Source organism: Centrocercus urophasianus, unplaced genomic scaffold (assembly GCF_019232065.1).
Source record: "Centrocercus urophasianus isolate 14NV4802_14NV808 unplaced genomic scaffold, USGS_Curo_1.0 seq_22, whole genome shotgun sequence".
Lineage (NCBI taxonomy): Eukaryota > Metazoa > Chordata > Aves > Galliformes > Phasianidae > Centrocercus > Centrocercus urophasianus.
Window position 1 is genome coordinate 9,193,452 of NW_024884778.1, and position 17,335 is coordinate 9,210,786.

The 17,335-nt window shown below is 47.6% G+C and overlaps 1 protein-coding gene across 1 annotated transcript; it reads left to right on the top strand.

Moving 5' to 3' along the window:
• Window positions 1–774: 774 nt before the first annotated feature.
• KLF15 (Kruppel like factor 15) lies at window positions 775–12,893 on the top strand. The gene is made up of 3 exons (XM_042823676.1): window positions 775–1,213; window positions 4,807–5,914; window positions 10,963–12,893. The coding sequence occupies exons 2-3, from the start codon at window positions 4,872–4,874 to the stop codon at window positions 11,129–11,131; spliced, it is 1,212 nt and encodes a 403-aa protein (XP_042679610.1). The 5' UTR covers window positions 775–1,213; window positions 4,807–4,871; the 3' UTR covers window positions 11,132–12,893.
• Window positions 12,894–17,335: the final 4,442 nt, after the last annotated feature.

The following is a 17,335-nucleotide window of genomic DNA, read 5'->3' on the forward strand; positions in this document are numbered from 1 at the left end:
GTGGTGGAGGTGTGAAGAAACATTTAGATGTTGTACTGAGGGATGTGGTTTGGTGGGTGATACTGGTGATGGATGGTTGGACCGGATGATCTTGGAGATCTTTTCTATCCTTGGTGATTCTATGATTCTGTGTGATGCTGTGTGAATTGGATGATCTTTATGCCGTTCTATGATTTTATATCCACACACATATATATATGTATATAACTAGTGTATATACATACATGTGTGTAGACAATGCACAGACACAGTATTGTGTGTATATATATGTATATATACACATACATATTGTATACACATATGTATGACGATATGTTTGCCTATATGTGTGTGTATATATACATATGTGTTGTATATATATGTTTGTGCATATGTATGTGTATACAGATACACAAACAATACTGTGCACATATAAAACTAGTAATTTATATGCGTACATTAAACCGACCATAATAATTCCAGGGGAGAAGCCAGCAGCGATTTCCCACGGGCAGGAGAAGAACCGGGGTCCTGCACACCCCCGAGCCTTGCACAGCCCGGGACTCGCACACCCGCGGGGATCCGCACGTGGCCGCGAACCGCCTGCCCCGGGGGCCGGGCCGTGCGATGCGCGGCTCCCATTGAGGCTGAACATGGGCCGGCCCCCGGAGCTGCGGGGCCAATGGGGGCTGCGGACGCGGTCGAGCCTCTCCCCGGCCCCCCCGCGGCCGCCGGCGCCGTGCCGGAGGGTTTATAGTACTACGCCGCGGGGCCGCGCCGCACCGCGCGCCGCCTCCCGGGGGAGCTGCGCCCGCTCTGCTCCGCGTCCCGCCGCGCTGTTGGGACCGGAGGGGGGGGGTCTTCTGTCTTCTTCGTTCCTCGGTTTAGTTGTGCGGGTTTTTTTGTTTTTTGGTTTTTATTTTTTATTTTTTTTTCCCACCCGTTTGGCGGTTAGGTGGTTGATTATTGTTTTTGTTTTTTTTTTTTTAGATTTTTTTATTTTATTTTATTTTATTTTATTTTATTTTTTGGCCGTTTTTCGATTCTCCGGGTTTAAAATCTATTTATTTATTTATTTATTTGTTAGTAAATCGTTGTGGTATCGCGTTGGGCGTTTTCAACGCTGTTTTTGAATTCTCGGCGTTTTCTCCCGTCTCTCCTCTCTCCCCCCCCCCATCTCCCCCCCCCCCACCCCCCCCGCAATCCCCGAAGGCCGGCTGGCGGAGAAGTTCAGGTAAGGGCGTGCGAGGGGTGCGCGGTCCGGCAGAGGAACCCCCGGTACCGCCGTGGGGCGGGGGGGGGGGGGGGGCTGCGAGGGGCTGCCTGTCCGGGAAGGTCACATTTTCCAGCGGTGGGAAAAAAACAGCTTGAGGAGGGGGAGAGAGGAAAAAATAATATATTAAAAGTAGGGAAAACAAATAAACAACTGAACAACCCCTCTCCTCTTCCCCCCCTCTTCCCCCCCCCCCCCCCCCAAAAAAAAAAAAAAAAAAAAGAAAGAGAAAAACACCCAGACACAAGCATAACCAATAACCCACTAAAAAAAACAATGAACCACATGCTCTGCAGTGGTGGAGATGTGGCTGTGCTGGTGTTGGAGTGTGAGTTGTGCCCCCTTGGCCCCCCATGTTAGCATGTGTTGTTTTGGGGACTTGGTGTGTGTGGGGGGGGGGCGGAGGGGGGGCACTGCCAGCTGCCTTGTGTGGAAGCCAAAGTTTGGATGTGAAAGGGGTGGTCGAAAGAAAATAGGGACTTGGGGAGGGTTTTGAGGTTTCCCAAAAGCAGTGGGGTTGGAAAAAGGCAGGGAGGCCCCTAAATAGTGCTGTTGTGCCCTAGTGTCCAATGAGCTGTGCAGCCACCTTGCAGCAGGGCTGGCAGCAGATGGGCTCTCTGGCTCTTGGCGTCTCATTTTGATTATTATTTTATTCACTTCCATATATATATATATATAATTTTTATTATTATTTTTTTCCTTTGACTTCCATTTTAATATCTTAGAAATTCACTGCTCACTTTGTGGCAGGAGGCAGCCTGCACTGATTTACAACCTATGGAGCAAGGGTAAATCCTGCAAGGATCAGTCCTAAACTTGAAAGAGCTGCAGCAACACACATAGCAGATGAGTGTCAGTGTATCTGAGCCCACGTAGCGCTGTGTTATCGGCAGTGCTGGGCTGACAGTCCAGAAGTGACAAACTGGGAAACAGTCCCCAGCTCTCAGCAAATTCCCAGGGCTTAACATTTGGTGTCATTGTGAGACAGAATGTACCCTCTCACTCCCTTTATTATTATTTTGCTCTTTAAGCCGGTGGTTAGATGGACACATCTCAGCAGAACAACATGTTTTTGGCACGGGGGCCATCCTATCACTTTGGACCTCTCCGAAGGCGGCTGTGGCGCTGCATAGTTGAGCAGCTGCTGCCCCGTGCTGAGCTGCCTGTGCTCACATTGCTGTCAGGGATGGAGGTGCTTTATGTAAACACCATCATTCGTTCTCATCGCTCGCGTAGCCTTGGCGTTTTGTTTTTGTTTTTGAAGCTCCTGATTTTGGCTGAGCCTTCGGACGAAGCAGGGATGAAAGCCTTCGGTTGTTGGCTTGGCCTTTAGGATAAAATATAGCTTGGGCTCGATCCTGCATTCCAGGCATTCCCCAAAATCCGCTTGGCTGCTGCATGAGCTTTGGGAGCGTGGAACGCAGCCCCGGTGTGTGCTGTGCATGATGTGTTCATCCTGACAGTCCCCGTCCTCATGAGACGCAGGTGGCACTGCGCACACAGACTGTCCCCTGCCAGCTCTGCTGCTCATTGCTCCCGTTGGCATTCCTTCTTTTCAGCCCTCATTCACACCGGGGTTTAGTTCTATTCCCCGTGTTTAGGGCTGTGCTGATACGTGGCTTCCTGCCTCTTGCAGGCATTTAAAGAAAACCTGAGCTTTTTCCTTTTGCAAAAGGAAACCTTGCCAGCTGCTCAGAGCGCGCCAGCGTTTCTTAGAAAAAACACTGTGTGCTCTCAGCACCGCTCTGCTGCAGTCCGGGCGGAGAGTTCCTCCAGCAGTGTTCAGTTTGTTGTTGGTTCTTTGAGCCATGTGTCAAATTTCAGCTCTTCTGGCTCTTCACTTTTACTATAGGATATGGTTATAGGCTGAGCCGCTAACCTCTGTGTGAACTTCCTCGCGCTCAGCACATGTGAGCGTTCGGAGCTGCACAAACCAGGGGAACACGCGGGCTCGCTTCTAAGCTCTTTCAGCCTCCATGTGTGGATGGAGGAGGAAGCTGTGTCTTTAAGAAATGAGGCTTTTTTCCCCCCCTATTTCCTGCAAAATATGAATAGATGCTGTCAGTGGGATGGAGGTCTCTGAGGGTGCTGTGTGCCACGTTCGCTGCCGAGCACACATACGGCTTTTCATTTTTCCCCAGAGGAGGCAAGGATGGGCAAATCTTGGAGCTGGGGCTTCAGTAGCAGCAGGAAGGCTCTTGTCCCTGCACAGAGCTATTGACTATTCATGGCAAAGCGTCCAAAATGCAGCGGCAGAGCCTGTGGAAAATGACAGCGTGTAACAAGCCTGAGTGGCATTTCCTTCACGCTGGTCACATGCCTCCTAATTCACACACGCACCCCTCATAGGCTGATCAAATGACTTCTATCTCTGCCCGCCGCATGCCTTCCCCAGAAAGAGTTGTTTTATTATGCACACGTAGGGCTCTGCTTTCAATCAGTCACCTTCAGCTGATGACTGAGGGCCACTGTGCGCTCCGTGCGGGGGGACGCGGTCACTGCGAGGGGCACAGGCTCCAGCCCGTAAGAAACTTCTTTCTTTTCCCTGGGAAGCAGGAAAGAAAAAAAGACAACAGACCCACAGATACCCCTTCTGCCTTCCCTGCTTCCCAATAACCTTTTGTTTAGCTTGACTGGGAGACTGTGGGACGTGCCCATCTGTCGGCACGCTGTGGTGCTGCCTGTGTGGGTGCCATGGGGTTGGGGCTCAGTGCAGTCCCATAGGATCCCACTTCTGCAGGGGGAACTGGGACCACTCCAGCCCTCCCAGTTCAGCACCCAGCACAAGGGTTGGGTTACCAGGATCTCCGTACCCAAAGGGATGGGATGTGAAGGATGGGGTGCAGGCAGCCGGCAGCTGACCACGGTAATTAGCTCAGTGCTGTGCCAACCTTGTTAAGGGCAGTGCAGGTGATGATGACGTTGGCACACTGATTCATTACATCTGGAGGGGAAAATCCGCCTAGTGAATGCTGAAGCACAGTAAATATTTTTGGCTCCTGACAGATTGATCCCTGCATTACGCTGATTAGCCTGTATTTGTGGAACGGAGGAAGTTAAAAATAAGGTTGATGGAAAGCTGCAAGATGAGGGAAGGATTTGCATTTTATGGACCCCAGCAATAAAATTCTTTTTTTGTTTGTTTGTTTTTCTGTTTTTTTGGGGTGGTAAAAATTTCAATAATTTTTTTTTTTCTTTTCTTCTCCCCTTCCCTTCTTTGGCTCTTGGCTTCACTGCTAGGTGAGAGCCCATAATTTATTTCCTTTTGGCAGTAATATTCTGGAAGGGAGCTGTAAATCTGAAGCACATGCAGTTGTGAAATGATTTCTGAAAGAATTCTTTTGTAAGTACGTGGTGCAATCCTGCAGAATGGTTCAGCCCTGGCAGTCCTTTAGGGGTGGCACAGACGTAGCAAAGCGTGCAGCAGCATGTGCATGGTGAGGCTGAGTGCTTTGGACCTTCCTGCAAGCTGGAGGGCTTTGTGAGGTTTAGTTCATGGAGGTGAATAATTAAACTGACTTCTGACTGCTGGTGGTTTGTTTCCTTGCACCCAGGCTCTCACCTGAACCTTCGCTGCGTGGTATATGCTGCTGGGATACCTGTAAGAGCTCGCCCAGGAATGGTGGATCACCTGGTGCCTACTGATGAATCCTTTTCATCTACAAGGTCTTCTCTGGGATACTTTAGGGACATGACAGCAGGGGTGAGGTCCTACCAAATGCTGCCCTCTCCTCTGTCAGAAGATGACAGCGACTCGTCCAGCTTTTGTTCTTGTTCCAGCCCGGAATCCCAAGTTCTCAGCTCCAGCTATGGAAGCACATCCAGTGCAGAGAGTCAGGACAGCATCTTAGACTACTTGCTGTCCCAGGCATCTTTGGGGAACACCGCTGTGTCATGGTGGGACAAAAGGAGACTTCAGCCCATAGTGAAAGAGGAGTATTTTAGGTTGCCTGAATTCGCTGTGGATATGGAAGACTCTGGACCATTTCAGCCCACGCTTGAGGAAATTGAGGAATTTCTGGAAGAAAACATGGAGCTGGAGCTCAAAGAAAGACCTAAAAGTGAGACCAAGGACTTGAGAGCTTGCAGCCAAGTTTCTGTTTCTTCGCTACAGCAAAAAGACCATATGTTACCCAGTGCTACTTTAAAAGAGAGTAAAAATGAACAGTTGAACAGCTCGACGGAAGGTGGCCAAGCTTCAAATGGAGGAGTGTCCCTGGAGAATGGCATACCGGTTATGCTCCAAATTCAGCCTGTACAGATCAAACAGGAGTCCACCACGAGCCCTAGCTCCCAAGGACCAGCACAGGAGAACATTAAAATTGCACAGCTCCTAGTCAACATCCAAGGACAGACGTTTGCCCTTGTGCCCCAGATAGTTCAGTCATCCAATTTGAACTTGCCCTCTAAATTTGTCCGCATTGCTCCCGTCCCCATCGCTGCCAAGCCAATTGGGCCAGGAGGCATGATCCAGGGTCAGACGGGAATCATCATGGGTCAGAAATTTCAAAAGAACCCTGCAGCAGAACTCATTAAAATGCACAAATGTTCTTTCCCTGGTTGTACCAAGATGTACACGAAAAGCAGCCATTTGAAAGCCCACCTGAGGAGGCATACAGGAGAAAAGCCTTTTGCTTGCACGTGGCCAGGTTGCGGATGGAGGTTAGTATCAGGGCACAGCAGTGTCTCATCCCCCTCTCTAACTTGCTGAACAAATAGATTTGCACTCTCATTTATGAACAATTTCTGTTCCCAAAGCTGGCTCGTTTTGCTTGAGAATTAAGATCTTTTCTTCCTGTTGGGTAATCTAATGGACTTGATATATTAAATGGCAGAACATCACCTGCTGCCACCAGTTGGATGAGCGTCTTTTTTAAAAAAAGAAAAGAAAAAGCCTATTATAACTATATTTTGTACTAAGATGGTCAGATTAAGCTTGTAACTGCAGGCAGTACCTTGCACTCATGATAGCCTGGTTGCAACACAGCAGCTGCAGATGCTCAGCTGGTACCAAATGAGCAGGGTGCTTTAGGGCAGAATCACGGTGTGAATCAGGCCTGCACAGGGCTAAACATGGTTGGTGAAGAGCTGTACTAAGTGAGTATGGTTAAGAAAAGCAGCATTCTGTGCAGTTTTGTAGAAAACATGCTCCATCCCACGCCTTCTGCAAGTGCTGGCAGTGGCACTCCAGGCTCTCTGGGTTTTATTCTCTGCACTGATTGAGAAAAACGCGTGGGTGCTGCTCAAAGTTGCAAAAAACTGTCAGATGTAACAGCATCCCCAGAAGGCTAAGATGGAATTGAATGGAAGATTGCAGGTTTGATTGAGCAAAGTGTTTTGTAGAGGCAATCTCTAATTATTATTTTTTTTTTAATACTAGTTGAAAAAATTAAAGAAGAAAAGTTGAATTTCTTACCAGAGACTTTGATGGAGGCCTCTGTCTCTCCTTCCAATTAGCTGTGCTAATAGTCTGCCTGCTGGCAAGTGTTAATAAAAAGCACCACAACTGATGATGGGAGCAAAACATAGCCTTAACTCCCTTGTATTAACTTAAACCAGATTTCTTTCAAAGAATATCCTTCAGAGCTCCAGTGAGCAATGGCTAGTGAAGAAATAGGTGGTGATCGTGGGCAACAGAAAAGGTAAAAAGTAACAGGAGAAACAGTGAGTAAAAATGCAATTTTGTGAGACAAGGCAGCAGTTAGAGATGGCAGAATTGGATGGAGGGAAAAGGTCAGAATGTGGCAGAATCCTCTGTTCCCAAACTGGCCCAAATTTGAAGTTTGCCTCCTAGATGATTCGATTAAATTCATTTCTTTGTTTATTATATACATATTTCAATTTGTGTGGCTCTGCACATGGGTAGGGATTTTCTTTCCGTGCATGTGAGTGGTGTGGCACAGCGGAGGGCTCAGCCGCTGCTCATGATGTGCTGAAAGCAACATCGTGTTGTTCAGCCCACTGGTCCCACCAGGCACAGGCACTTTGCCCCTGGCCTGTCACACATTTATTTTGTTGTGAGTGTGCATACTGCAGACAGCGATACTCATCCTGCCCCTGGGTCTTGTGTTGGCTTTCCCTGTACAAAAATCCCGTTTCTGTGGCAAATGCATGTAGCACGTGAGGTTTGGATCTGGTCCATGCCGAGATTTACAGCAGTGCTTCCTGTGACTTCTGTGGCTCAGGATCAGGAGTGTGAAGTGTTGCCTCTGGGTGACCTGCTCTAGCTCTGTTTTTCTATAGAGAAGGCATTTTCCAGGCTGCAGAGCTGCGGGGAAGCATGTAGGGCAAGGACGGGTGGAGGCTGAGCATTGCAGCCGGGTGCTGCAGGGGTTAAGGCATGGGATGTGTTGTTAGGGACCCTGAGGCTAGTGGCCGTACTTGCATACTTCCAGGTGAGCAGCCCAGAAGGGCTCCGTGCACCCTGCTCCCATGTCAGACCCTGCTGAGTGCTGAATTGCTCAGCCCCTTCCATCAGTACAGAATTGTTGCCTTTTCCAGAAGTGCAGTCAGTGTCCCACATGACTTACGTCAAAGCATCCAAATCCTCTGTCCTCCCCCGGTTTTAGATCATCTTGAATGAATTTAAACACTAAAGCACTGCTGGGCTCTGCTTCCTCCCCCTTTCCCCACATTCTTGTGCTTGTGTATTTATTCTTCACTGAAGACACTTGAGATGTGAGCTCACTGAAGATGGTCATTTCAAAAATGCAACAAACAAAATTGCTACATGGGGGGGACTGAATCTCACCCTGCTTGCTGGGCGATGCTGCTGTGAGGAAGCTGCATACACCAGGGTAGGGCTGTGTGCACTGCAGACCCTTCCTCAGCCCCTGAGTCAGTGGGAAAGCCAACGAGGAGGCTGAATCTTGGCACTGGGTGTGCTTGGCCGAGTGGAGGAGGTGGTGAGGTGACCCACCGTTTTCCATACTCCTCTGTACTCATGTGCTGATACGTGTCCTGTGCCTTTGGCAGCCTCTGGTTCTCTGCTCCTGAGGTGGCTCCATCAGCATGCCGGGATGGCCCAGCAGCTCTGCCATGTCAGGAGCTGGAGAGCTCTCGCTGTCCTTCCCCTGGGCAGCATGAAAAGCTGTGGGATTAGGCGATACTGTTCAAATGTCCTGCGCATCCTTCATCTGGAAGCATTTTCCACAACCCACTCTGCATGAGACATCCTGTTTGTGAGGATTTAGGGGCTGGGAGCAGCTCAGGATGCATCCAGAGCCTACTCTGCACCAGAGGGCAGAGGCACAACCAGTGGCAGCCTTGGGGCTGGTGGCCATGGCTGGGACCATGGAGTCCCCACTGAATCTACTGACCTTGATGTCCTGTGCGCCATGGGTCCTTGCATGGCTGGAAGTCCCATGCATAGCAGAGCTCCAAGATTGGTCTCCAAGGGAGATGTGGTTACAGGTAACCACCAGAGAGAGGGATGAAGGAGACTTCCAGTTTCTGTGGGATTGCCCAGTTCCCTCTACCTTTCTTTCGAAGGAGGAATCCTGCAAAAAGCAGTAAGCTGGGCTAGTTGAGGTCTTCCTTGGGGGTGCCTTGTTTTCATTTGAATTTGGCTTTCCATCGGGGATTGTGTGCAGCATCTTTGGGGATGGTTTCAGTGCCAGAATGTGCTGCAAATATCGCGTCACTGTGGAGCCAGGCCACCAGATCTCCCAGCTTCCTTGTGCTAACCTTTGCGTTGTTTTTTCGTAAACACACTGACAGCTTGACGTTTATTTCTGTGGGCTCCGTAAGTTGATCTTTCCATGACTGCTGGAGAACAGTATTGCAACATTCCTGCCTTCTCAGCTAAGGACATCGTTATGAAGCAGCGAGTATTTTTATCGGATGAACTCATCTGAGCTCCCTGTGTTGGAGCAGAGCCGCTTGTTCCCTCTGTGCACCTATTTCTCCCTCACTATCTGTGCATTTCCCACTGAAATGTGCTTGTGAAGCTCTTGTCAGGATTAGCTGTGTGTGTTGCAGATGGTGACCTTAACAGCCAAGGACATGGGACAAGGCAGCACAGTCACATCTGGTTTCACTCCTCCTCAGGGTGATAAGTTGGTATATAAGAGGACAGCTCTATGCAAAGGAGATTTCCTCCCTCTGCTCCCTCTTTTCCTGGATGTGCTTGCCACCATGGGCAACTGGTTCCTTCCTTGCCTAGCCGAGTCCCACAGAGACAGCAAGAAATGAATTGGTGGCTCCATTAGAGCATCTGCCTGCTGCTCTTCTTGGCGCCTGTGACTCTTTGAGGACATCAAAGCAAGGGCAAGGCAAAGAAAGCAAGAGAATAGATGAAGGATTTTCCCACAGAAAAACCCCTGGATGGATGCATCCTTTCTATGCCTCACTCAGGGGAATATCTTCATTCACAGGGCTCTCTCTGAGCAGCAGCGCTAGTCTGAAGTGCTGTGGGAATGGAAGGAACCTTTCCCAGTGCCCGCACCTCATTCTGCAGCTCATGGCAAGAGATCTCTGCTAATTAAAACCTTTATGTGGAAACTTATTTTCTTTGCATGAAGGACTTATTCATAGGAGCCCAGCAGTCATGTTTTTCCCCTTTCATAAAAACAGTGTACCCACCCGCTTGATGATGTGATATTTTGCTTCAGAAGGGCACATTTTTTCTACATGTTCTTTCCCCCATTTATTCCACTAGTGCCCATGACTTCATTTATTTATTGTAAATAGACAGCTGATACCATTTCTTGCAAGCTCGCTTTCTGTACTGCTCTTTGTTACTGTTCTGGCAACAAAAATCTTAATTGCCCTTTGTCAAGCAGCAAATTTTTTGTACCCATTTGGACAAGGCTGTTTTAGTGTGACATTGTTAATTAACCCTATGGTTCCCAGTCATGTCCAGTCTGGACGAAGAGCCAGCTGCTGAGACCAAAGGATTGGCTGAGTTGAGTTCATTAATGCCTAATGTGGGATTCACAATGGCTGATTGGGGATGTTTCTGTTCAGATGAAAATTGGGAAACATCTAAAATTAAAATGACTCTGGGAGGTAAATTTGGGGATTAGAGTCTCCATCTTGACTTCAGTTTGCTCCTGAAGTATCGATGCTAACGGTCATTGGGGCCCACCTGGATTTCAACTGCAATAACACTGACCATCTCTGGTACTGACATACTAAGTCTTCTTTATTTAGCCAGCAGGAGCATGTACAAAGTCCAGTTTTTGGCTGGATCTGATAAACTGCATAGCTTCTGTGTAACTGTGTCTGGCTATTAGCTGGGGCCCATCTCAGCATGCATCTGCTGTGATGCTGGTGATGGAGTTTGGAGCAGAGCTCACCTGAGGGATGCTGGTTCTTCCCACCGCCTGAGAAGGATCTGTGCTTGGATTTCCAAGAGAGAGACTGAGGGACTGTCTTTGAAGGGGACTCGCAGAGGGATAAGGAGCAGAGCTGTCTCAGTTGAGCTGTACCCATATTATTTACCCTTATTATTGGGCTTTGTGCAAGTGTTCTACAAACAAATATTGCCTCCATGCATTGCACCAAGTTCAGATTTTATGTGGGTTAATTGTGTGTTTCCATCGCTGCTGCTGGCCACTGGTTGGGACCAGAGTGGTTCTGTTGTGTGTCCTGTCCCTTTCAATTTGCTTATTTCGGCTTTTCCACAAGAAGAATCTCCCAGTGACCCCAGCGGATGTTTTGAGGCCATATTTCTTCACGTGTCTCAAAAGCCTTCTCCTCTCTTGCAGGTTCTCCAGGTCAGATGAGCTGTCTCGGCATCGGCGCTCTCACTCAGGGGTGAAACCCTACCAGTGTCCCGTCTGCGAGAAGAAATTTGCTCGAAGCGACCACTTGTCCAAACACGTCAAGGTGCATCGGTTCCCGCGAAGCAGCCGCTCCGTGCGCTCCGTGAACTGACTGCTCCCACCTCCCCTCCCGCAGCCGTCCCACAGCAGCCGATGACAGCACTTTGCTCACTACATTTCTAGTGATAATTTATTTGTCTTCACAGAACAGTCAATGCTGTTACTTGATACCACCGTGTCCGAGTATCCCGTGTCCTGTAAAGATGATTTGAGAATGAAGATATTTTGGGGTCAGGGGAGGGGGATGTTTTTCCTTTTTTTTTTCTTCTCCTTTTTTTTTTTTTTTTTCAAGGATGCTTTTTTTCCTTTCTCTCTATCTTTCCCTTCTTTGCTGCTGCTTCTTTTGGAAATTACAGTGTTTTATTTTTAGCTGTTTTCTGCTGCACAGGAAAATGTAAGAGTTGCTTGCTGCTAGTTAATTATAGCCCTGGCATTCCTGAGGGCTTTGCTCATGTACAGGCCATTCATTGTGAGTTTTTATTAAGCTGCTCTATTTGTCCAGTTTGGAAACAGCAAATTCCTTTTGAAATGAAAACAACTCCTTTGTTTTTGGGTCGCCCGAGCCAAGGATTTGTAGGGGCCGGCCATAGGAGGAGGAACAGTGGGAGTCAGGGAGAGGGGGAGGCGAGACATGCGAGTACTGGAACGTGCCTCTGCACCGCTCTCATTTCTCCAGCTTGCATTTACCTTTTCCTTGGTTAGGGCTATATATAAATATTTATGTATATACATACATACATACATATATATATATATATATATTTAAGCTATGATGTACCCCAAACAAACCCAAAGCTCAGGCTGGATGAAATGGTTTGGCGCAGAGGCCTTTTGGTGTGACTCACTGCATCCCATGCTCATGTTTTTCCTGTCCTGTGCTACCATTGAGGGTGAAAGGATGCCCACAAATCGAAGGAAACTGCTTTCCTTCGCCTTGAAGCATCCACCGCCTTTAGCAGAAGAGCTGTTGTCTAATATGTAAGGCAGCAGGAGGCTGCTTGCAAACGACTGTGCTCTGCACCTGCCGAGCACTGAGAACTCACTGCCCACTCAGCCTGATGCCTCACTAGCTGGGGCTGAGGCTCCATTTCCCCAGTACCCAAACTGGGTGCCAACCAGGTGAGCAAACACAAGGAGGTCTTCTGTCCCAGGGTGAGCTTCAGCGCTGAACTTTTCCTTACCAACAGCCATGTCAGAGCTCCACACAGCTGGGGTGGGTGAATGGGTGAGAACAGCCAAAAGAAATCAGTTTGTATGGTAGTTGGCTAAGAAGGGAATTTAAGCAAATGATCAGATTGTAGCAGGCAAGTGATTGTGTTTCTTCTTGTTTCATTTTTCCTTTTGAACTCTGGCAATTGTAAGAAGCTATAGAAGAAAATAGAATTCAGTAATTAGGAGCAATTTTTTAATGGATGTTGCATTTCCTTTCCATTCGCAGACGGCATCTGTTTGTCTTTTTGTTGGCAAAATGGGAAATAGAAAGCTGCGATCCTAGTGCCAGGCAGAGCGGGAGCCCGCACTGCAGGAACAGCAGGTCTAGCAAAGGCGAATGCATTCCTTTTGTCCTCTAGAAATTAATATAAATGAACTATCATCTATTGACTGGTTTATATCACATCCTATGAATGTATGTAAATAAAACTGTACATAGATGCATATCTATATAAAATATCTTTTAATAACATATCAAAATTTGTGTAAATTGGAAACAAAAATACCTATAAAGCCAGTGTACATAAGTTACAATTCTGTATATTTTCTTTTGTTCTTCATAAAAAATACTTTGACAATAAAATGAAAATGGAAATTTTAAATCCCTTTTTGAAATGATTATTCATCCATTTCCTTTGTCACCAGCTCCGTAATCAAGATGTTAGTGCTGGAAATTTTGATTCACCTGGATGTAGCCTTTCAGGTGCTGGTAACAGAGAGGTGGCGGAGCGCACCTCGAGTTGCCTTCAGTTTTTCTCATCCCGAAGTTCCTGGGAGGCACGAGCTGTCTCGCCGGAGCCCTCACACCTCGCCTGGCAGCGCTGGGACCCAAATGCCGTCTATGGTTTCTGCTGGCTGTGGAGCAGGTCTGCAGCTGCAGCCAGACTGCGGTTAATAAATTAGAGCAAGCAGGTTTTGAGGTTTTGAGGAAATTCAAGCTCTAGTGGCTAGCGTCAAGGAGGAGGGCTTCAGTCTGTTTGAGGCTGGGATGGTGACTCACTGTGTGACCCAGGGCAAAGGGCTCTATTGCCATGTGCCTCAGTTCCCTTTCTTGTAAAATGGTGACATTGAATGCATCACGGTGACACTGTGAGACTTGATTTATGAATAATCCTTAGATGGAAGGAGCATGCAGTAAGACCAGCAGTCACAGGATTGCATTGTGAAAGAGCAGATCGGCACAGCAAAGGTGCCAGGGCGCTTTGGTTGGCTTTGCTGTGAATCCTACGTCTGGAAGAGTGGTGTTGGGACCTGCAGTATGGAGCATGCCTCAGACTGAGGAGAAGATGCCCTGTCCTGCAACAACCATTGCTTCCTGTGCAGAACAACACGGGCACAACATTGAGATTCTTGTGGTTTGCAAGCTGGGACATCTTTGTACTGTGTTCAGTCTTCACTTGAAGAAGAAATCAGTAAAGTTATCTGAGTATCCATGGGAGCAATAGTGCAGCAGGTCCAGATCTCCCAGCAAGGCTTACTCTTAGACTGACGGGCATTTGAGGATGAAAGTGTCTCCCTGAAGTACAGCCGCCAAGATGCCAGCTGATCTGCCAGGGATCTCCAGATCTTGATTATTTCTCCTGGAGCACCCCTAGGAGCCCAGCAAGAGAACTGAGGGATGTGGCAAAGCAAGCTCTGGTCACTCTATTGTGTTTTTACCTCCTGAGATGTAGCCTGAAGACGAGACTTCCAAGGAGAGCTGTTTTAAGTGTTCTAACTGCTTACTTGCTTTAATTAGCAAACCTGTGCCAAGAGGATCACCAATTCCCTTCTGTTCTCACCCTACCAACAGAATGCATTAAAATAGTTGCTTTCTTTTAACCAGTCTTCTCCCCATCTCCTCTGGAGTTCTGATATTGCTGTAATGTTGGGCAACTCACCCTGCAAGGCCTTTAGGGCAGAAGTCGTTCTTTGCAAGAGGCAATGCTTAGAGCATAAGTGGAGTAGCACAAAATGCCCACTGCTGGAGCACAGCAGTGTAGAAATCTTAAGACCTAAGCTATGTTTTAGCCTGGAATACTGTCCATGAAACACTTCCTTTTTCTTTCTTTCTTCTTTTTTTTTTTTCCCTCTTCTGTTCTAAGTACAATTTCTGAGTATAGTTTGTGGTGGTTTGTTGGTTTTCTTTCCCTAGTTTTAAAGGCTTACCTGTAGGAAAATTTAAGCAAAAGTTTCAACATTTTGCTCAGAAGAGAAGGGTGTTTTTTCTGTGAGAGTTAGTTCTTCATGAAAGTTAATGATGTTTTCAGAGGTTTGTCACAAAAAAAAAAACTAAAATTTCAAAAAAGACGAAGTTTACTTGGAGTTACTGGCCTGCCTGGGCCTAGCTGTGGGTTTTGCTGACTCATGAAAAAAATGGCATTGCTTTAAGCTTGATTACTGCCTACACACCTGAAGATAAATAAATATTTAGAGTGCATTGGTGCCACAACTGTAGAAAGGTTTGTTATGTCTTTGCTTTTGCAACTCCGAATGGTAAAGCACAGCATGGCACCATTATGCATATGGCTAAGTCTCACTGACTTAAGGCATCTGTAACTGGAGGCATGAATGGGCACGTGCAGAGTTATAGCTTTTATGCAGTGACTGAAAGGCGGTTCCTAACACTTGTGGGTGCTCTGTGTAATTCTGAATGCTTTTACTGGCAATTTTTGGCTGTTTATAGACTCAGAGCTAGCAGTGGAGGAACGGTGTTATGAGCAGCCATCGTCTGAGAAGGTCACACTGAAGGTAAGAAGTGTAAGGAATGAGAGTAAAGTGACCTTTCTGTAAGGTGACCTGATTTCTTTGGCCTTTGGCTAAACAGAGGGCAGTGAAGTGATATGTCTGAGACCATGAAGCAAAGCAGAGGGAAATGGGAACAGAACCAAGACATCCCAAATCTCCTTTGCCCCAGACAGTGGCACAGACCAAATATCAGTAGCACACAGCAGGTTACAGAAGGCTAAAAGTGATAGGACACATAAGTGAGACATCAGATAAGCAAAGAAAGGTAAAGACGGGGCATGAGATAAAATCAGGCTGCATTGATAATGTCCACTCTTAGAAAAGGTGCCAAGGAGAGGGAAATAGCAAGAGGGAGAGCTTGCTTGCCAGTGTGTTGCGCTTGGGACTGACCCAGGCAAATCTGCCTAAAAAGTGTCCGTCTCCTCTGGTAACATTAAATGTTTGCAACAGCCCCTGCTCCATAACCTCCCTTGGGGTTGTTTTTACCTAAATCCTCTTACTGGGAGTCTTCTCGTCTAAATGGCTGCTGTACGTTTGATCCAAACAGCCAGGTGACTCAAGCATAAAGTCAATGGCAATGAGCCAGTGTTAATTATTACCCTGGGCCCCTAGGATTATGTAAGCCTGGGTATGCTGTACCATGGGCACTTGGCTTGGACCTGCACTCCCCATCTGGGAGAAATACCAAGGATCTGCCAGTGTGCAGAGAAAGTTGTTTGGAGACAGCTGGGATCTTCCTTCTCCCCTTCTGACAGCACCTATGGAACCCATTATTCATTCAGTTCAGCAATTGCCATGCTGTGCTTTCTTGTCATTCAGAGACATTGCTTTTAAAGAATGAGCTATGCTCAGCTCCCACTGATTTCAATGCAAACCAAGGGCAGTGACTGGCATGGCTTACTCAAGGAAGAATTTCCAGCTACGGCAGAGACTGCAATCCCAGAAGTTCCTTGGCTTCCCTTGCTTGTTCCTTCTGGGACATCAGTGCTTTTGTGGCTCTCAGTCCCTTATCCCATAGGTCTTAGTTTTGTTCCAGCTTGCTCTGCTGTGCGATGTGTGAAAAATAGAAATAGAATCAAAATTGTTTGAGTTGGAAGGGACCTTAAAGGCCATCTGCTCCAACCCCCCTGCAATGAACAGGGGCAGCCACAGCTCCACTAGGAGCTCAGAGCCCGTCCAGCCTGACCTTGGTTGCCTGCAGGGACGGGGCACCACCACCTCTCTGGGCAGCCTGTGCCAGTGCCTCACTGTCCTTTAAAAAAAAACAAAAACTTCTTCCTTATATTCAATCTAAATCACCAGATTTCTAAATCTCTAGATCTAAATCCAATCCAATCTAAATAGATGTTGTGAAGAATATTCTGGCTTACACTGCGTGTGTTTTCATGCAGCTACAGAGATGGTACTTGGTGGCTTTTCTGGTCTGATATTCCTATACTGCTGGGTTTGTAGCTACCCAGTTGCACAGCATTTCACAGGGCTGAGCTTTGATCTCTCTGCCAACTCTGCAGGTCTTCCTCCAGCCACAGCTGGAGCACCTTTCCAGCTCTCACCACATTCCCTACCCAAGCACCATTTTTTCAATGGTTTGGGGTCAGGCTGACTCAAAGCGTTGATAGTGCTCGGTCTCCTGCATAGCTAAGGCTGGATGAAACCCTTCGCCCTTGGAGACTCTGCTGCAGAGAGCTTTCATCAACTCCCCTGTCCTGCGCTATGGAGTGTGCATGCCTTAGCCAGCGTCTCGCTGAGCCCCAGCTTGCTATCCAAGCATCCTGCAGCGCAGAACAACATCCAGCAGGGCTCTGGCCAGCAGGGGCGGAGGGCAGCGTTCACATCTCTGTGAGCCAAATTGTTAGGTAAAATAGGAGTGAAACACAGGAGAGACAAGGAACTGCTGGGGAAGCCAGCTCTCTCCCTGCTTGCACCACTGCATGTCGTGTGACTCTTCTTGTGCTCATGAGCTGACAGACAGAGAAAATCAAGGGGAAAGTGGCCTATAGTTTCCTGGAAAGGAGTGGAGGGAGGAATGGAAACAAACTAAAGCACATTATAGGGTTGCAACAGACAGATGGAGAAATAGGGCTGGCATAACTCATTGCTGGTCCTCTGCATCCTTCCTGCTACAACGTCACTTTTCCTGACTCTGTAGCTGATTACTGGAGAGGCCTTGAGTGAGTCTTAGCACTTCCTGAGGCAGAAAAGTTATTTATCCATATGACGCGAGTACTGGGAAACTCGCTAATTAGGAGGCACTCTCAGATCCTTAGTAGAAATATCCATCCAGAAATTGTTTTGTGTGTGACTGAGGGTGGAGTCC